The sequence below is a fragment of the Pundamilia nyererei genome, unplaced genomic scaffold (assembly GCF_000239375.1).
Source record: "Pundamilia nyererei isolate P.nyererei 1_Seehausen unplaced genomic scaffold, PunNye1.0 scaffold00007, whole genome shotgun sequence".
NCBI classification, from domain to species: domain Eukaryota; kingdom Metazoa; phylum Chordata; class Actinopteri; order Cichliformes; family Cichlidae; genus Pundamilia; species Pundamilia nyererei.
Genome location: NW_005187408.1, coordinates 7309535 through 7330808, shown reverse-complemented (window position 1 = coordinate 7330808; position 21274 = coordinate 7309535). Strand labels below are relative to the sequence as shown.

Genomic DNA, 21274 nt, shown 5'->3' with positions numbered 1-21274 from the left:
CGAGCAGGAGGGGCCATCTCATCTTCCTAAAACAATCAATACTGATATGAGATCATCTATCATGCTTCTTTAACCTTATCCACTAACTCTCAGACTGTGCCCCTCTGGCACAGAAATTCCCTCTGCCCTCTGTCTGGAAAAAGATAACGACAGGGGATAGAATGTGATATAAGAGGGGAGAGAGAGGTTTGACATCTCGACAAGGTACTGCCAGAGCAAGAGAGACTCAGACTGTGGGAAAGTCAAATGAGGCCCTGATTGTTATGGGAGTAGAGCACAATAGAAGTGCCCTGTCAGTGTTTGTCTTCCCTTCCAGCTAAGCATCCTGCTGTAGTCTTTAGAATACTGAGCAGTGTACTGCTCAGCTTTACAGGGCAGTGGATGGGTATAGAGAAGGATAACAAGGAGTAGGGAAAGAAAAGGATGACGAGCAGAGAGGAAACGGAGGTGGCTATAGATGAGAAGTTGGCACTGCCTCTGTCATAGGACAGAGGGATTTACAGCTTTATGAACAAGCACTTAGAGACACCAATAAAACTGTTACTACAGGCCCTTCTTTTTGGTGGCCACTGCACTTGACACTCTATTTTGCAAAACAGGCAATTACTGTGGCTGGACAGTAATTTTCACCCAACTAAAGTTGCCCTTGTCCAAATGCACAAAGGCTTGCATCCATCCACCCATCTTCTGCCTGTCCAGATCCGGGTCATGCTAGTCCCAGCTGTTGTGGGGCAAAAGGCAGAATACACCCAAAACTAGTCACCAGTCTGTCGCGGTGCGACTGCGTAGAGATAGACAACAGTTCACGCTTACATGAATACCTGCAGCCAGTTTAGAATTATCAGTTAGCCCAACATGCATGTGTTTGGACTGTGGGAGGAAGCCAGAGTACCTGGAGAGAGTCCACATAGGCACAGAGAGGACATACAAACGCATTTATCCTTGCATGTATTTAACAACTTGACCTCCCATCTCCAGACACCCTTTTCACTTTATAACTGGCTTTAAGATTATCTAAAAATCTGGAAATGTATGTGAATATTAAGTCTTTGCTTGTTGCTTATTATATGTATATTTAATATTTACATTTCAGAAATTCTGTAAGATTAAATGACGGCAGCCTCTCATAGTTCGGTGAAATGTATGGATTGCAAATGTCTGTCACTTAAACCCCCTCAGACTCCAACTGGTTGCGGCAGATGGTCACCCCTCCCTGAGCCTGCTTCTTCCTGTTAAAAGGGAGATTTTCCTTCCCACTTTTGCAAAGTGCCTACTTAGTGGGGTGGGTGGGTGGAGGCAGGATTTCTTTGAATTACTGTAGTGTCTTTACCTTACAATTTAAAGTGCTATAAGGCAACTGTTATTAAATTTGGCACCATGTAAATAAAATAAAATTAAATGAGTATGACTGTAAAAGTAAACTTTGAAACGCAGTTGCTGTTTCAAGGTTGTTACATGGGCACAAGCAACTTCAGAGATCTGAACAGTTTCTTCTCCCACTTGTTTCGATTTTTATAGGTTGGAATTAGGTTGTTGGCAACTGGATGCATGAGTAGGACATGGCTTTGACTATACGAAAGATGAAAAATATGAGAATATTTTACGGGACTGCCTTGAAATATGTTAATCATAGGGTGCATGTGTAGCTGTGTTAATAAAATCAAATTAAATACAATTAAAAAAAGCAAAACAACTTAGTACAAAGTAAGAATGTGAAGTATAGATGTATGTATGGCATTGACGGCCTCATCAGCCTCAATATGCAGTCTTAATGTGCAGTGTGAGTTGACTGGAACATAGACCCTTCCCTCTATGGACCCCTATCCCGCTCTTTCACACACAGTAACACACGATCTGTCACTCTTTCTGCTACCGGAATGTAAAGACGAATGGAAAGGAGGTGCACAGCACAAGCTAGGTGTCCTGTGTACGCACGTGCATGCTTATTGCGAGTGCACACGCCATCTTAATGCATGCCCTCCCTCCATTAATAAATGACATCAGATTCTGTCTGCTAATGCTGCTAATTCTCTGTGTAAGAGAGAGAGGGCACTGCACCATGGCTCTGCAGTAAGCTCCCAGGGATGACAGTTGCATAAAAAGGCATGAAACAACCTGTCAGGCTTTCCTTTTTTCCCCTGCAGCCCGTTTTACAAAACAAATCAAGATAAAGACACTTAAAGTGGGAAAGGGAAAAAGAATACAAATGCAAATCTCAAACAGAAACCACGGCAGCACACCAAATATATGCTGTGCAGTTTAATATGCTGTAGGTGCATATTGCATGACGAGTAACAGCACATTTGCCTTGCACTTCTGTACTCTAACTGTACATGCAGTACTCTATGATTTAGAGTAAAAATAAATAAATAAAATGACTGGATTAGTGCTGCACAGCTCTGTTAAGATAGGTTTATTGTATCAGCAAGAATCTGAATTTGCAGCAAACACTTTTAGGGGAGTTTTAGGTAACTTTGTGTGAAGTACTGTGTATATACCCCCATTAAATGTACAAATCCTCTGGAGGATCGTCTTGGGTGCCAAGTCTGAAAAAAGCAAATATTTGGCATTTGACAACTCAGATGCTTGGTATGTGCTGTGTATGTGGATGTATGTCTTTTTCCTGCTCCACTTTCAAAAGGCCTTAGGGGTTGGAGGGGTGAGGATGGGTGAGGGGGTTTGCGTAGTGTATTTGCTAAAGGATTTGTTTAGTTGTTTTTATGTTTTTGGCATGCTTTCAGCCTGTACACTCTTCTTACCGTAAGCAATGTGCCGTTTTTGTTTGAACACCTGTTCACATATTGTATGGTCGACAGTGATTTGCAAAGAGCCTCTTTCATCTTGTTCCATTCATTACTTAGCCAATTTGATTCTGTCTTTCTCAAGTAGGGAAATTCTTCGTGCACCACGTACTTACTTTTGCAGGTCTTCTGTAATTGCTCATGTCTGCAGTCGTACACAACACCAAGTGTTGTCATTTTTGTGATCTGTTTTAGTCTGAAGGGTAGTGTAGGATGTTTAATATCCCTGTTTTCCTATTTGTCTCTCTCTTCTAGGATCGAGCCATTGGGAACACCTCTTTGTCCACATTTGGTGTGGCTCAGGCAGTGCTGGAGATTGTCCTCATATTGTATCCTTTCAGTGACCTCCCCTTTGTCTGTGGCCTGAGTAACATGCTCCATGGCCAAGAGCAACATTGCCAAGGCAGCTTTGTTTACCCAGGACATAGTTGAGCTGAACACCTTCCGGAAAACATGTTGCGTTGTTTCATCACCCTTTATGATACCTGAAAAGGTTGAGCCTTGACACATAAAAAGTTGACTCAAAGAAAAGCTGCTTTCTACTTGCAGCAAGGTGTTTTTGCTCCTTGATTGATTTGCTGAACAGCTACTTGATGGTGTCTTCTGTCGTTGGCTTCTACAGTCTGCGTGTCTTTGAGGGACTCACTCCCAGGAAGGATGACACAACCATGACAACGGTAAAGATGGGATAGAAAGGCAGGGAGTGGGGTGAAGTGGGGGCAAGGGTGCTGAAATTGCTCCTAAGGTGCTGATGTGTTTGCCCCCTCCTGTGTTTCATCTATTTCCCCTGTCTTTTTTTTCTGTCTTCATTGCTCTCGCCTTCCTGTCTTCTCTGTCCCTGCTGCTCACTAATGTTTTCCTCCGGGCCCCTCAATGGCCTTAGTTGATCTGTTCAATATTTGTTTGTAAGTTGCGTAAACACCAGCAAAGTGCAAGCTCCTTTCTTGTACATCAGAGGGAGAGTGAGTTTTTTTTTTTTTTCTTAGGGGGAGAAGGGGGCTGGGTGGCAACTATTCACTTGGTAATGAGTTTGGGAGTGGTGAGGCTTGTTAACTAGCATGATGCTTCAGTGAAAGGACTTGAAAGGACAATAGAAGGAACCTCATAATGAGCATCTTCAGAGGTACTAATTGTATAATATGTGGAACCAATTTATCATCAAGTGGCGTGTATGTGTGTGGGCACATCACGGCTAAAACTGCTGGTGCAATGGGTGCTTTTTCTGCTTCACACTCGCTATAAATTGCATGTAATTTGTTGAGGGCTAAACTCGGAGGTTTGATTATTTAGTCTTATTTGCAGATCATTGGTTGCTGTGTCTCCATCCTGGTGCTGAGCTCAGCCTTGCCAGTGATGTCCAGAACACTAGGTGAGTATGCTTTTTCATGTGAGTGTTTTTGTATTTTCTTTTGCCTGCGGTAAGGAGAGTGAGTGCAGCTTGCTTTTTCTTTTTTCATTCAGAGCCAATTTTTTTAGACACATTAAATGATTAAATAGCAGCAGTTTGACAACTTTCAAAAAGAAAGGACATTTTTTTTTAGAGTCAGATGAAAACATTAATAGTGGGTGTCCACCCACTAAATATGAAGCTGTAGCTTGTTAGTTTGATAGCTTGAAAATGTAAGTCCCTGATTATTGTCCATTGTGGACACTGACAGCTGGGTAGTTCTTCCTGTTGTACTTGAAGTCCACTACCTAGGGTGCATGTGTAGTTGATGCATTGTAATATAAATTCTCCCTTGACCAATGTTTGTGGTGACACATGGATATCTGCATGGACCCTTGCGCTCACTGTCTGATGAAATTTGCCACTCTGACCTGAGCAAACCAAAGCGGACTCCTGGATGTGGAAAGTATAATCGAGGGTTAAAGGGACAAAACGGCTAGCCTTGCTCTGTCTGAAAGAAGTGAGAATCCACCAACCAACACTACAGTTTATGTGATTCAAAGCTGGAATTTGGGAGGACATGCAAGGCTGGGAAAATCCAACTTGATTTATACCAGAGTTTTAAATATTGTGAACAGGCCAACCTTTTTGCAATGTGCAACCAGCAGCAATTGGTTTTCCAGATTTGAAGAGGGCAGAAAAGGTAGCACCAGGGACAGAGTAAACTGCACTGATAGAAATACAGATTGGAAGGGGGAAAAAGAAACTCTGCATTCAGAGAAAGAATAATGGTCTAAAAAAGAAAGCGGTCGACAGTAAGGCCCATTGGTGTAATCTCTATAAACTGCTATCATTTACAGATCAGTTTGTTTTCTGTTAGCTTCTTTTTTTTTTTTTTTTTTTTTAAATTATCCAGATCCATTCTGGTGGACAGAACAGCGTTTGGTCATGGTATCAGTTATCCTCTATTCCAGTTGGTGCTATAAGCATGTCCACTCTCACTACCAAATGAACGATGCAAAAGTTCCAACTGCTGGTTTATCAAGGAAAACCTGAAAAAGATCAAAACCTCTCTTTCAGGGTTATCCTGGCTGAGACCAGCATACTGTATCTCCTTTTATAATCTGAACATGCAGAACAGACAAGAAATATTCCTGCCCAAAAACAGACTTTGTTAATGAAAGAAACAAGATACAGCATGCTCATTAGTGAGCTTTACAGAAGCTGGTATTTTTGCTGTGTTACGACTGAATGATTGAAATGTAGGTTACAGACTTATCAGAGCTGTCATTGTGTCCTTGGCACAAACAAGAAGAAAGATTAAATCTTCCTCTCCTACAACAATTTTCATTGTTACCACTAACACCAGGTCACAGGAGTTGAATTCTCCTACAGTCTCTCATGGTGATGTTAGAAAAGAGTGCAGGCAGAATAAAAATGACAGGAGTAGCACCATCACAATGGCACTAATAAACATGCAGAGTGCAGAGCACAGCTGTTTAAATAGCACTACTTTTGTGTGTGTGTGTGTGTGTGCGCGCAAGTATGTGTGAGAGCAACAGAGTGGGAAAATAGGATGGAGTGAGCATACAGTGACTCACTGGGAGCTTTACAAAATATCAACAGGTTCTGCTTTGTGACACTGAATGGATGAAAAGGAATAAATGCATGAGACAGAGTTGAAGAGAAAAGGCCGCTCAGCACAAGATAAAAAAAGACGTGCAAAGAGTTGAGTGTGACGAAGTGAGATGTTAAGAGACAAGAAAGGGTTTCGTGTGTTGACGTGAGGCGTTTTTATGTCGGTGGGTGGTAAATATGCACTGTGTAAGAGATAAGGGAATTGTGCTAGAGCACGCAGCATGTTTAATAGTGTAGTAACAAATGTTTAGTTACACCAAATGCACATCACAACCAGCTCCACCCTCCCCTCCCACCTCTGCAGGTTACACATGTTTGGGTGAACTTTAATGTCTCTCTCTGTGCACTTTAAGCTGCATCACCATCAAATCCAGCTTGATTAATGGTAATATCACCAGACGTTATGGCTTGGTTTTACTTTGCACCAATTCATATTTAAAACTTTGACAAATTCTACATGACATGTTGGTCTCTGCTGAGTTGAGGCAGGGTCAGAGTGAAGATGGAAACACAGTGCAGCATGATAATGTCTCCGTCTCCCTACCGACATTTCAGAGACTGAAATGGTTTTGTTTTTTTTTTTGAAACCCTCAATTAGATTTTCTCACATTACTAACCCAAGTTTAAAACCTTTGGCATTAGAAATGAATTTAGCCCGACCACAGTGGCTAGCTGTATTGACTGGGGTCTCCATCATCGCTCTCCCCATCTTTTCTCAAGCAATTTTGTTAAAGGTCCTTGATGCTTGCCAAACCGCTTACTGCGGCTGTAAATACATCTCTCCAGACGCTGAATCGATTGCCCAATCTAATTGATGACAGAGGTTGTGAAGATGTTACAGGAGAAGTTGAATGTCCAGGGACTAGGGCTTCCTCAGTCTGATGCATGAGAATGTGATTTCTGCTTACAGATAGCAGGACAGGATACCGTTATGGTACTTGGACTTTAAATATTGATGCAGTAATTTCCTTCATCAATGTTGCATGCAAAATTAACATAGGAGAAGATGATTTAATAACATTAAACAGATCTGTGCACACAGGTTATTGAAAACTTAATTATCTCCCCACAGTACTCTGTGGGATGGCGCAGCTAGAGTGCATGAACGCATGGATGGATAAGCAGGAAAACAAAAGGGTGTTGATGGCTTTCCAAGCTGCATGTGATCAGCTGTGACAGATGGTTTGAAATTGGTCTGGCAGTGTAGAGCTAAGAGGGAGCTCCTTTGTCTTTGTCTGAAGGAGAGATGAAGTCCACCTGCAAGCCACCTTAGCTGCTATAATTAGCTCGCCATCCTTTTATGTTCCTCAGAGAATTGTGCTCACATTAACCAAGATGCAGCCAAGTGATAAAAATAAGCAGCAACTCTGCCATGCAGTGGGTCAATGGATGTTTACCCAAGCCTGAGTGAAATTGCTTTGGTCCAAATCAGAATTCTTACACGCTGTACATTTGGATGACCTCCCTTCAAGGCCGTCTCGTGTGTAACTCTGGATCGCTTTTAGCGTGGTCGATTTTAAGATCACTCCCTGAAGTCGTGATCTGACCAATATACCTCTGCACTGGACACTGGATTCCCGTCAGTTTGGCAAAATGGTAAAACACAGCTGAAATATCAGTTCATTAACGTAAACTGTGTTAATGTGGCCGTCGATGGAGACAAATTGAAGACGAACGATGCACAAAAGTCATGATGACATATTCACAGCAGTGTGGCAGCAGTGCTAAAAGTGGTCTAGAGGTTCACGAGTTGACCTTACAGGGGAGATTGGACAAATATGAATTGTCCATAGTGTTTGAGATTTCAGTGGGCACACTCTGTCTTCGCAATAGGTTATTGAAGAGGGTGGAAATACCTAATGTAGGTTAGTTTTTGTTTGATTTATTTATTTATTTTTTCAGATTTGGGCGTAAATCTGCTTGGAAATGTGCAGATTTGTCAACAGAAATTAGAATTGCATGCATGAAGACTAGTGGTGTGAATCTGTGGAGTTCTTGAAGTAGTTGTTTTTGTACCACCTTACAACACAGGGCTGGTCTCAGACCCAAAGTGCACCAACGCTATTACAAGTAGTTGTTTTTTTTAATTACAATTCAGAAATGTATTAATTCCTGTAATCCATATTAAATTGTTTTTGTATATAAGCCCCCTTTTCAGATTTTTCTTTTCTTTTTTTACTTTTTTGAAAAAGATGGGCCTGGGGAGAATGACATTTTCAAAGAGGCTCATAAGTTTGCTGCAGCCTTCTGCTTTTGTTAGGAAGAATTCTTATGAACAATACTTGTCTTGTCAGAAGGAGCCTTGGAAAGATGAACTTCATTTTTCTCAGGGTTTTGTTTATTTTGTGGAATTCAGCTGAGGAGAAAACATTTCGACTCTTGGTTATCACAGCTTTGTGTGAAGAGTTATTAAAGGTCACGGTTCTGAGTAAGAAATTGCACATTTTTGAATGAATGTCAACCTCATTTGTAACCCAGTTGCGTGTGCGTGTGTGTGTGTGTCTCTGTCCTTCACAGGCATCACCAGGTTTGATCTTTTGGGAGACTTTGGCAGATTTAATTGGCTGGGAAACTTTTACATCGTCCTTTCGTACAACCTGCTGTTTGCAGTTGTGACAACACTTTGTCTCGTGAGGAAATTCACCTCAGCGGTCCGGGAAGAGCTCCTGAAGGCGTTAGGTAAATTCATCAACAGGGTCTGTACATATCCTAAAAGTTTCTAACCAGCAGCTTTCAGTATATAGTACAGGACAGTGCGTAGTCTTTCACGTGCCTCAGTACAGCTATGTTGGTTCTACGTCTGTCTGATAGTATGTGACTGCTCAATTTAATCCTAATTTTGAGACGCTGACAAATCCAACCTAGTTGGTAGCTTTGGAGAGAAATGGTGTTTATTTCTCTCTGATAGAGCGACACGTCCAGCGTGTCGCTGAACTGACATGTGACAGAAGATGAGACTAGCCCCCAAGGCTTGTGGTGACGGGCCCTGCATGTTTGATACACAGGGTGGGATAGGGCTAGAAAATGCCAGACAGAAGAACCGAGGGAGGAAAAAGGACATCAATACTTCTGTCTAAGTGAAAGTCTGAGGCTTTTTAATGAGATTTTTCTGCCTTATCTCCCACTGCCCAGGTCTGGATAAATTGCAACTGTCAAACAGCCCCACAGACCCTGAATCTGGGAAGCTCTCGGCCAATGGGCATCAGAAAACTCTGTGAAAGGGACGATAGATCAACACACACATATACACACACGCGCACACACACACACACGCACAGACACCTACACACGTAAATGCAGCCAAAGGGATATTTCGACAGTACTGCCTGACTGCTGAAAGGTGAAAAGGATTGGAAGGAACTTAATAAACCCAGGCAGTGTCTGACGGATGCTGCAAATGGAGGCTGAGAGCAATTTAGCTTCGTGACATTCCATCCTCTGCGTCTCGGATGGAAGCTGGGACAGGGCCAGGGCTGAGACTGAGGATTGAAATAGACTGGCATCACTGCAGTGACCTTGAAGTTGACCTCAACCACGACTGTGACTTCAAACCACCCATCTTTTGCTTCAGGGGCATTCTCTCCCTCCCTCTGCCCATTCTCTTACAACCTTTACACCACCGCACTACACAGAAGCAACCAGAGTCTTACATTTACCTCCGTGTTCACTAACATAAATTTCACCTACACAATTCAATTAGACAGTTTTTTTTTTTTTTTATTGTTAATGTGTCTGTGACAGTGAGGCAGGGTGCACTCACAGTTAAGGGTCTTTAATCGTAGAGGGTTTTTGCTGTTGTTGTTCTGATGTTAACTGATACAGGCGTAATGAGGTGTCAGTTTGTCAAAAAATGTGAAAAATAACCAAGAGCTTTGTGAAGCGTGAGGACGAGTCATTTATTCCCACTCATCACGGCTGGTCTGTAAAACTGCACAGCATCAATACGGCTCACATATTGTGAATTAGGCACTGTCATTCTTAATAAAAGGGCCTCAAATTTTTAGCACTCGGGACTGTCATCAGTCATTTTATCTGGCTTTACTCCAAGTGCGCTTTAACTTTATTGATGATGTCATTAGTTTGTATGAAGTAGGATGAGAACTTTTTTTTGGGTGCTCCAGATTTGACTTGAACGGCTCCACAAATGGGAAACTATGTGGGAGTTTTATTTCACTTCGCTTCCAATGAGCAGGTTTGAAAGTGAGGACGAGGTTGTATTCTTTTATGCACATCGGAGGAAAATGTCACCGCAATATTGCTTATTCCACACCCCAAAATCCTCAAAAATAAGTAAATAAATAAAGAAGGAAAGAAACTTTTTTTTATACAGGGCACAGAAATGGTCACGTTTCTTTGTAAATGTTGTATACACATGTACATATTTCATTGTTTCATACCTATTTTGGATGTAAACATTGGGCTCGCACCCAGGGTCTGAATCACTAAGCATTCTGTATTTTCTTGTACATATACCTATAAATATATTTTTTTTATAAACAGCTTCATCTAATGCAAATCTGTAGGTCTTCACACAGAATGCATGAGTAAGAAAACATCCAGCTTTGTTGCTGTGAGAAAGACTAGGTGACTCAGGCCCCTTTTACATGTTGTTGTATTGCTGCATAATCTTCTGAACTGTGATGTTCTTTGTCTCCAGAACCACCTTAAATGCCTTATACGAAAAAGCAGGCTTAATGTTAAGGTTCTGTGGAGTTTTTGTCCGTGCACACGTGCGTGTGTGCGTGGGCATTGTGAGCGTGTAGACAGTTCCACTGTGATCTCCTGTATGCCAGAGTTTCTAGTCTGAAGCCATTTCTTTTTGCCATGAATGTTTATGTCACATCAGCTCCATTGAGACTAGATTAGAGTGATCTCATGATGATTGTGTGTGTGTGTGTGTGTGTGTGTGTGTGTGTGTGTGTGTGCGCGCGCTTTGTATTTTCATGGTCGTTTAAGTGATAGAGTGATGAAAAGAAGGAGGAAAAAAAGCTGAATTTGTATATGCAATCGAAATGGGAAGGAGAATTTTTTTGCACCAAAAACTGACTGCAATTTGATGTTGTTACAAAGACTGGAATTAAGGAAAAAACTCACTGACACCAACTTCTCCAATCAGACCTGAGAATGTTTTGTAAATGGTGATTATGTCGGCTTTTCATCCCAAATCCAAAGTACAGCCATGTGTCTGATTTGTGATCAAGGCCATATCAAGAGAGCAAGTTGTGTAGTGGCAGAAACTTGAGGTACATGTCCTGGTATGTTTCTTGTCATTTTATTTGTTTCCAGTAAAAGCACGCTGATGTCTGCATACTGTGGGGAAAAATACCATTGTGCACAAATTAATGTGGTAGGTCAATAAAGGGTGACACTGACGGATTAGAGATTAAAATTAATAATAATTCTTCATCTGGGTGAAAAGGTTAAACCCGTGCGTCCATCCACTCAGCTACACACTGCAGGAAAGTGTCACACCCCTAATAAAGCATCACAATCAAACTCTGCATACTGCATTTACAATAAATCTGTTTAATGGGGTTTTTGTGAGGGGGGGGGGTCAAAAAACTTGAAAGTTGCTCTGAAATGTCAGTGAGCAGGCTTTCATTTCTTTCCATCTGACACTCGATCCCTGCATGTAATTTTGGTACATGTTTTTTGTGAATGTATTTTTTTTAAACAATTCTTCAGTCTGCTAAATGTAACGTTTTGTTCTTTTCGATGTTTGTGTGTTTGCAAATAAAAGAAAATGCTTCAACTTATTTTCATTTGTCACTGTGGCAATCAGGTCATCAGCGGTCGTTGGCTAATTGTGACTTCAATGTTTACCTATTACTTGTCCAGTAATCAGTTTCTTTCCTTCCCATAATAAAAGGTGAAAATGTGGATGTGTTGGATCAGAAGAATGACACCATTGTAATATTTGTGTTGTGGGTATGATGGCAGGATGTTATTAGCTTTGCTCAGGATAAGACTGGGAAGCCATCCTAGCTCCGTCCTCAGATATAAAGAAAAATGGCACCTATAAAGCTCACCAACATAATATCTCACTTGTTTAATCCATAAATAAGCAATGAAAAGATAGCTTGTGGTTTAATGGGGAGCTACGCGCTATAATTATGTCTTGTCAAACAACAGCTGCTGGTTGCCTGTTAACTCTCACGGTGGCACAACTACACAAGGGCTAGCTGCTGTTTGGTAAATAACGTCTCTCGTGTTTCTTTTTAATGCACAAAGTAAACGTGAGCGATGCAGAGTTTTATGTACGCTTTAGTTGTGGTTTTAGTCTGCTTCACTTCTTCACCCTGCATGATTATGCCGAGATCATGGCCTGTCGGTTCCAGCTTCATATTTAATGTTTAACTGCGATAGATGATTAGGTTATCCCTACCTGAAACCCTCAGGATCAGCTGGTTTTATTTATTTATTGTACATAAACCGTAGCATTTTAATGAAGCTTTGCGACATTTTTCTTGCATACTATAATAGGGTGGGTCTAATATGGACACTTTTCAATTTGCCTTATGTATTCCGTCTTTTTTTTTTTTATTTTTTTTTTTTATCCCTCATAACATCTTAATTATAGGTGAAAACCTCATGAGATTTCCGGGGCTCAAAATCATCTCTATGCTCTGTTAAAACTGCAGCCAAAGCAATTTTACACCCACTCAAAGTGTCACAATATGAAGTCAAAGTCAGTGTAATATGTACACTTGCTGGTCACTTCATTTGGTACAGGTGCTTAGTAATACAAATATCAGCCAATCAAACTGCAGAAATGTATTGCTTTAAGGCTTGTAGACTTAGTTAAGGTGGTCTTAGTTCAAACTAAGGATGAGAATGTGGAAAGAAGGTGATTTAAGTGACTGACTGGTTGTTGGTTGTTAATGGGCTGACCTGAGTATTTTAGAAAATGCTGATCTGCTTTGACTTTCCCCATACAACCATCTCTAGGGTTTACAGAGAACGGTCTTAAAAAGAAATCATCCTGTAAGCAGCAGGTCTTTGGATGAAAATGCTTTGATGTCAGAGGTCAGATGAGAATGGCCAGACTACTTCGAGCTGATAAGAAATAAGCACTCATTACAAATAAGGTATGCAAAAGAGCATCTCTGTATGCGCAACATTTTGAACCTCGAAGCAGATATTTACAGCAGCAGAAGACCATACTGGATGCCACTCCTGTCAGCTAAGAACTGAGGCTACAATTCACAAGGGTTCGCCAAACTTAGGCCGTAATCAGGAGATAATAGAGTCGGGATCCCTGCTGTCTTGCATCAACAGTACAGGCTGCTAGTTGTGTAGTGGTTCAGGAGATATTTTCTTGCTACACTTTGAGCCCCTTGTTACCGACTGAGCTTTGATAAAATACCACAGCCTACCTGAGTATTGTTGCTGACCATGTCCATCCATTTGTGACCACAGTGTGGCCATCTACTGATGGGAGCTTCCAGCAGGATAACACACCATGTCACAAAGCTCAAACATCTCAAACTGGTTTCTTGAACATGATAAAAAAAATTCACTGTAGTCCTTCAGAGTTACCAGATCTCAATCGAATAGCTTTGTAATGTGGTGGAAAGGGATATTGACATTTGAAGTCTTCTCAAGTGATCAGAAAACAGATAAAACATCCAGGCTACCACTCTGCTACCCTGTATCACAGACATTAAATTGGTGCAGTTGTGCAACTATCAAAATTGTGATACTGGTTCAAAGTTGGTTGAAGGAAAACAAAAACTGGAACAAATTCAAGAAGTTTCCCAGAGAAAAGCTGATTTGGTTGAGGTTTCTAACAAAACTGAAAATGTGTTTTTTAAACAGTTTGTGACCCACCTCTATGTAGAGGCTGTAACCCAGAGAATATTCATTGTACGAAAGCATAATTCTGCACAGCTTCAGCAAAAATGCTTATTTTATTTTAGTATTTTATACAGCTAATTCTGATTTTATATTAAGCGATCCACATGGAGTCATCCAGATTGCCTTCTCCACCCTATTAGATAGTTTTTTTGTGGTACGCAGATCTGCACAGTGGACACAAAGGTCTACTATCTGCAGAGAAGGCCTCAAAGGCCTCAAGACAGAGCTGGTGGAAAAGGTGGGAACAGGACAGGAGCACGGTTGGTCTCCGCTGTTGATGGTTGGATCTCGCCGATACTGTCGGGAGGCTGAGGTTGCTTAGTGCAGTCAGGCAAATGGGGCAGTCCCACACACCTCTCTGGATAACCTGTAAGAGTTTGAAGTAAATCACATGAATTCTCTTGAACTTGCCTTAATATGTACCTGCACAATAAGAGGACACTGAGGTTCTGTTGGCAGAACCTGACAGGTTTGATCGGACACGAAGCAATAACGCGTTTATCAGCGATCCTTATACAAAACAAAGCATCACATGCATGGATTCACCAATTATTAACCAAAGGCAAGCTTCCTGTATTTAAGGGCCAGCATGCGCCCGCTGTTTAATGTTTCATAACGAGCTGCACGCCAGTTTATAGAGTTTGTACCCGTGAAAAAGGTGCAAGGCATGTGTTGAAAGCGCATTCAGCGTTTGATGCTTCATGTCAAGGCTGAGCCACTCCTGCCTTGTGCTCAACCTTTTCACACCAGATAAAGAAAAAAAACAGACATCTTCTTTGCACACACCCCACTCCCTCTATGGAAAAATGGCACTGACTGCAATGAAAGCCAACAATGGGGCCTTAAGGAACAGCAAATCTTAATGTCTTTTCAGTTCCTCCGCAGTAGGCCAGGTGATGAAAAGCCTGCCGTGCATCATCAGACTTGCTCGTGTTTTTTGATAAACACAGAGGATTATTAGCCTACTCACTCACATTCATTTGGTAAAAATGAATGATCACCTCTGAGAGATATGTACTTTCTGTATTGCAGCTGTGATGCTGTGGTCCCCTTGCAAGCATTGACTTGTCAAGGGAAAGGCAAGGCTGGAAGAAGAATCAGACTCGGATTAGATATTTTTATGGCGCCTTGTTTAATGATACAAGCGGCTTCTAGTGTATCTCGCCCCCTGACCTGGCTCTTTATTCGGTCCCAGTCGTTCTCCTGAGGTTCGGAGACGCTCTTTCTCTCCAGCTGCTGGAACACTCGTCTGCTTGATGACAGCGAGCGGTCGATATCACTCAGAAAAGCCTCCGTGTCGGTGTGACAGTATCGGACAAAGCTGTCATTCAACTCCTGCAACTAATTAGAAAAACCATTTTAGCGGCACAAAGGATGCGAACGTTTTCATTCAGCCGCACAATAGAGTCGTGTTTTCGGCGAAGGCTAATTGTGTTTGTGTGTGTATGTGTGCGTGTATTGTAATGGCTGAGGCACGCTGACAGGGTGCAGTTGTTAAACAGCCAGATCGATACAGTCACATCTCCCACTAGCATGGAGAATTAATGGAAACCAGTAAAAAAAAGGAAGAGGGTGCTGGGAAACATGGAAACACACATATCACTTACACTTTTTTCTGCTTCATACACCAGACGCACACGCAAACTGCTACACACCGTCTGGGCAGACACTCAGTCAAACCAATTGCACAGTAATTGTTCAATCTAAACGACTGAATACGAACTCCTCTTTTCTAAAGCAACTTCTGATTTCTTGATATTTGTTCCAAAGCCATATTTCTGGATCAGCTTAACCAGCATGACTTTATCTTTCTCAGCTAGATGGAATATATCACATGTTATGGTCGGTTTTCTGTCTATTCAGGTGGAATTGAGCTTTCCTTTTCGATACATAGACAACACAGACTGAGTCCAGTGTGATTTAACTACTTTAAATTTAACTACTTAAAAATTCAGTATCACTTCACAAGAATACTACTGTGAAGAAGCAGCATTTAAACCAAGTAAAACATAGCCTACCCGCATGCCCCACAAATTCTTCTATTTTGGATATTATTTGGTGTGTGGGCAACATTTTCCAAAGAGGGATGTGGACTTTAAATACAGCGTCTTCACTCCTCTCTCTGAAGCATTTAGTCAGCTATTCAATTGTCAGTTTGACCATTTTAAAGTCTTTTTTTAAATTATTATTATGATGTCTATCTACACAGAATTCATCTGTCTTCTCCCATTTACAGCAGCTGTTGCTAGGCAACAATTAAAACATACTCAATGAAAATATGAAGAGGCTGTACATTCATTTAAAGCCTTCTGATTTGAATATTTTAACTAGTTCAACAACTATCGTGTCTTCGTGCAGGCTACAAGCGATTTGATGTTCTGCAGAAATTTTTATCAGACCTTCCTCAAGCTCGGGGTGATGTGTTTAAAATCTCGTCTTGTTTGATCAATAGTCTTAAACCTCCAGCGATTCACTTAATCACAAGATAGTCACACTATTGGTCTGTGCACCTCGCAAAAGTAAGAATAATTTGTAAGTGCGTTAACAGCAGAGGAGCGTTTGGCCCAGCACCTGCTTTCATACGTGCACAAATACAAACCTTATCCCTTAGCCTGCCACAGTGACATCAGAATTGCTTTACAGCTAGGCTTTTATCACTAATTAAACAACTGTTAAGCATTCGGATGGAGGGTTTTATGTGGCTGGCGGACTTTTTTTCGACAGTCAATGCAAACAGCTCAGCCTCTGATGAACTTTGCCTCGCTCCACAGTCGATGCAGACAAGAGAGTGGGGAGGGGGGCACGCTACGTTATCTCACAGCAATCCACGTAGTTGTCGGAACTGTCTCGAGGTAATGTGTTGACTCAGGGTCGGACCTCCGAAACAGGACGAAAATTGAAAGCTGGACATCTGGATAAGCTGATAAGAGTTCTGAAACTGGCCTGTTGTTGTCAGTGTTTTTTCTGAGGAACACCTTCGGGAACACCTGTAGCTTCATGATACAAAGATGCTTTATTGCCGTGTGTTATCATAAGGAAAAACCGAAAGAATAGGTTTCTCCCACTCATACAGGTCCCGGCTCAGCGCTAACACGCCTGTTTGCATTACAGTCAGCTAAGCAAATAAGTCTCCCTCTTGAAAATCAAGTCAATCAGACCTGTCAGCGCTGCGGTGCGCGGCTCTTGAAGATCATCCTCGGTGTGACAAAAGATATGAGACAATCTCATGACCACCCACAACCACTGAATCACACAACTTGAATGTAGAGTAGCTGATACAGCTGACTCCATCCTGAGAATGTGCACATGGACGTGGTCTAATGTGTTAGAACGGAGTTAATTGCCTCAGTAAAGGCTGTGTCTTTGTTTATGTGACAGCTGTAGGGACGCTTTATAGGCGAGAAGATGGAGACGGACAGGGGGATGGGTGGGACACTGTGACCCTTACGACACATTGTAAGTGTGGCCCTCACGCATTTGTCACTTGTGCTTAATCAGCCTCTTGGAAGGAAAGGAGCACTTTGCATGATTGCAACACTCCATAGAGACATAAAAACATACGTGCGTTGGAGCTTTATCTATTACAAACAATGGCCGCTGGATGAATTTTCACGAGGGGTTACTCTGCAAACAGATGTTTGGTAAAGAAAAATGGTGACCCGTTTAGCCTTTGGTCATTCAAGGCCTTAGCTGGGGGAGGTTCACTAGGTGGCAATGTTCCCTTTTCCTGAGAGCCGTCATGAAAGCGACACAGCTTCAGAGTCAAACGACCCCATTCCCTGACAGATTACGAGATCAGTGGTCAGGGGTTTGTAAAAATGACCTCTTATCGAGTCCGCCTTAGCTTTCAACATATCACAAACTGCATCAAGCATCCAAAGACATTTTCACCTCCCTCTCCTCTTCCCCTTCTTCCATATTACCCAGTGACAGGACTGAACACACACATACACACACCAGACATAAAGAAAAAGCAACCCAAGCATACACACGAGACCTGGTGCAGTTGTGTTGACCCAGGAATGTCCAGACTGTTTGACTAAAACACAAAACTCTCTTCACATTCGTGGACAAACAGTGTATGATTCACAAAAGATCAAAGGAGCTCAAGAGGGTGAGAGCAGGTGAAGAAGTGTGCGTGTGTGTGTGTGTGCTAGCACTGGGGTCAGCGAGTCCCTGAAACCCACGTCTGAACCCTCAAGATGTGATAGTCATCGCGGCCGTTATTTGACCAGCTACACAGTCAAAGAATGTCCGAGTTAAATGTGGAAAGAAAGAAATAAAAAATGGAGGCTTGACGCCCTGCGATGTGATCTTATGTTTGTTTGCTGTGATCATTGTGATGTCATCCCTGCCGTGTTTATCTCACCCTTGATTCGAAAAACTGACGTCTCAGCCTTTTGTCTTTTGGGCAGATGGTTTTCTTGATAGTTCTGTACCATTTACGAGCCATGTAACCTCGCCAGTACGCTTGTATCCTGAACACACACATCACATGACAAGACACCCATGTAACAACACATCCAAATTCCAGCGAGTGTTGCCGATATATATATATTTCTCTAAAGATATATTACTAGCTTATCGCCCCTACCTGGTGGCACACTGATGTTGGAAAAGGCGAGCTGCATCGCTGATGACACGTGTTTCATATGGCTCCCTTCTGCACAGCGGGCAGCGCTTCCGCCCAGAAAACCTCTCAAAGGCATGCAGACACGCTCGGTGGAAAACGTGAGAGCAGGATAGCAAAACCTGAAAAGAACAGTAAGGAAAACATGCAAAGAAAAAGAAAAAAAGATCAAAAATCTTGACCTAAAATGTTCAGCTCAGATTCCCCGGTTGGACTGAATATATGGTGCTGACTTGTCTCCAGCCTGAAGGATGCTGAATGCACATTGGTTTTAAGGAAAGCTTGATTGCATTATGAACACATACAGTGTGTGGCTGTGAGGTTTAAGCCATGCTAAATCTGTGTGTATTCAAGCACATATGTGATCACCTGTATCTGCCTTTCACTGTTATTTACCAAGAGGATAGAAGGAGTCAGCATGACCCCCAGTGGGCCAACTGGGACCTGGACTATAGCCTTCTTCTACCTGTAAGAGGGACTCCTTTATTGCCTGAAAGTAGAGCACTGAAGCTATGGGGCTGGGCACACAAACCAGTTTACTCAGGTCTCTAGAGGGCAAGGGGGGAGGCGTATTGATTTCCCATTGTTTTTGGCCTGACCAACACACTCCATCACCAGTGAAAGGGCCCCCTGCAGTGTACAATTTCCAGGAGCTCGACAAGCCATTAGACCAGAGAGAGAGAGATTTCACATCTCTCTCTCTCTCTACGCTCTAAAGCTTCAGGCTGCACTTTTCCATCAGACACACAATATAGAAGTGAAATAAAACATTTGGGAAGCACAAGAGCTCTTGCTATTTTATTCCTGCAGTGTTGCAAACAATTCGCGGTAAGTATCAAAACATTATCAGCTGCAGAGAGGAGCAAATGCTTCAATCCACACGAACGATTCACAACAACTGCTGTCGTAAGCATTTTCAAGTGTCACATTAACGCTGGAATGCAACATAAGATTTGCAGCACAATTGCAATTGTTACAATATGAAGGCTTTCAAGAAAATGCCAGATCAACAAAGATTCCCTCTTGTCACTTTCCCTTGTTAGCAGGCTCTAATTAACTTTTTTTTTTCCTCCCCCTGAGTCAAACTAATATTTACACGCGCATCTATGGCAACTGTTCTTTGTGAAGGCGTCTATTCTGGTCCCGCATTCTTGAGGAGATTGGCATCTTAAAAGGGGATCGGAAAGGTGTAAAAGACCGAATGACCCTCACAGTAACACACTGATTGCTACATCATCACGTCACAGTTGAGTTCCAAGGCAGTATGGGTAAATTTGTACAGTTGTCTACACAGATTAGAACATACAGGAACTGCAGGGGAGAAGGAGGGGGCGAGGGGGATGCTTTGTGTTTCCATGTGTGTGTGTGTGTGGTTGTGCGTGTGTTTGTCTGTGTGTGTGTGTAGGGAAACACAGGCTTCCCTGAGGCCAGACACAGAATACAGTAAAAAAAAAAAAAAGTAAGAAGAAAAGGGGGGAAAATAGCTCCCACACAGGGAATTAAGAGGAGCCACTGTGTTGGGGAGTACCTGAGGCTGGAGTTGAAACTCCTCCCTGCATATTGCACAGGGCTGAGCTGATTCCTCCTGCTGAACGGACCTTTCTTTGACCCGGGTCCACTCATCCTCTGTCAGTCTTTCTCTAGGGGAGGCCACCAAACCTAACTTTTGAGCTATAAAAAAATAAAATAAAAATTACTTGAAGTAATAGTTATAATTCATATCCTAGTCTTCCTAAAATCCCCAACTGTTTGTTCTACCTAAAGTTAACGGCGGTGGAGCAGGGTCAAGCACGTATTCTCTCTCTTCTTGCTCATGTCGCCTTTGCAGATCCCTTTCTTCCACTCCTTCTCTCACCTGGGGATGTTTGCCTCTACTGTGTCTCCGCAAAGGGTCAGAAAGTGAGAAATCTGGATGCAGCAGGCTTCGCATTATGTGGTCTTGGAAAGCAGCTGAGGTGATTACCAATTTGCTGCTTGCTTTGGATTTTAAGTTCTGTAAAATATGTGAACTGCTGCAGTTACATTCAGTAAATGCATAGCTGGGCAAAAGCAGCGAATGCAGAATTATTTATCTCAGTGAGGATGAGCACAAAGCTATAAACAAAAATGAATACACTGTGAGCTATACTGTCTACAATAACAGCAAAATGCATGAGGAAATGATTATTAGGTAATCCAGAAATTACATAGACATCATATATATATATTTATTTATTTATTTATCCCGTATGGAGCTACAGAAAGCCACAGAAAGGAGAAATTTTGTCAACCACTGTGCCCAGTTTCAAGTCTTCAGCTAATGAAGTCTGTCAAAGTCTAAGGACCAAAGAAGTAGAAGAAAACTACATTTTCAGATTAGCAAACTACAATGTTTTGTTTAAATAATATCACAAATCTGGGTGAAAAGGAGCTGAAATTAAAACCCAAACCTTCCGCAATGCCATCCTATCAGCAGTGTTTCGGTGGTTACCGGGTTACCAGTCCCCGCCCTACGCATCGCCAGAGCAACCAAAGACTCAGCCCCATCAGTGCCTCTGATTGGCTGTCGATAGTTTCTAAACTAAAACGGCACGGATTCAACTTTGTGTGGTTAATTAATAACTGCACAATACAGGAATATGTTCAATATCGCAAGTACCTCTAACGCTATTCGTGTTTTAGGATTTGTGATGAATATTTTATCACATAAATAGCAGTGGAATCTGAGCAGCTTACATTTACGGTATTACTGTAAGTACTGTATTATTTGCAGTCCAGACTTCGGTGATTTTTTTTTCCTCCGGTGATTTAATCTAAGCTTATTGAATTTACATGTTCTCACTTGAGCCACTGAGAAAACTAATGAGCAAGTTATATAATCTACTGAGCAACCAGAAACCAGAATCGAATCCAACAATTCACTCCACCTTCGCTTTAACCTTCCTACCTTATTTCCTTAAAGAATAAAGTACGACAGCTATA

General features: G+C 42.0%; 2 protein-coding genes across 2 annotated transcripts in view; one reads left to right on the top strand and one right to left on the bottom strand.

Moving 5' to 3' along the window:
- lmbr1 (limb development membrane protein 1) overlaps positions 1-11424 on the top strand; it is a 39333-nt gene extending 27909 nt beyond the window's left edge. Inside the window, exons 13-17 of the mRNA XM_013915680.1 lie at positions 3057-3130; positions 3388-3478; positions 4104-4170; positions 8344-8505; positions 8959-11424. Of these exons, the coding sequence (XP_013771134.1) occupies positions 3057-3130; positions 3388-3478; positions 4104-4170; positions 8344-8505; positions 8959-9044 (480 nt within the window). The 3' untranslated portion in view covers positions 9045-11424. The remainder of the gene's footprint in view (positions 1-3056; positions 3131-3387; positions 3479-4103; positions 4171-8343; positions 8506-8958) is intronic.
- Positions 11425-13715: 2291 nt separating this feature from the next.
- Positions 13716-20797, bottom strand: rnf32 (ring finger protein 32). Its single transcript, XM_013915508.1, has 7 exons — positions 20743-20797; positions 20072-20306; positions 19842-19984; positions 18278-18435; positions 18053-18161; positions 14857-15024; positions 13716-14050 (listed from the first exon to the last, which is right to left on the bottom strand). The coding sequence occupies exons 1-7, from the start codon at positions 20755-20757 to the stop codon at positions 13820-13822; spliced, it is 1059 nt and encodes a 352-aa protein (XP_013770962.1). The 5' UTR covers positions 20758-20797; the 3' UTR covers positions 13716-13819.
- Between the last annotated feature and the right edge of the window lie 477 nt (positions 20798-21274).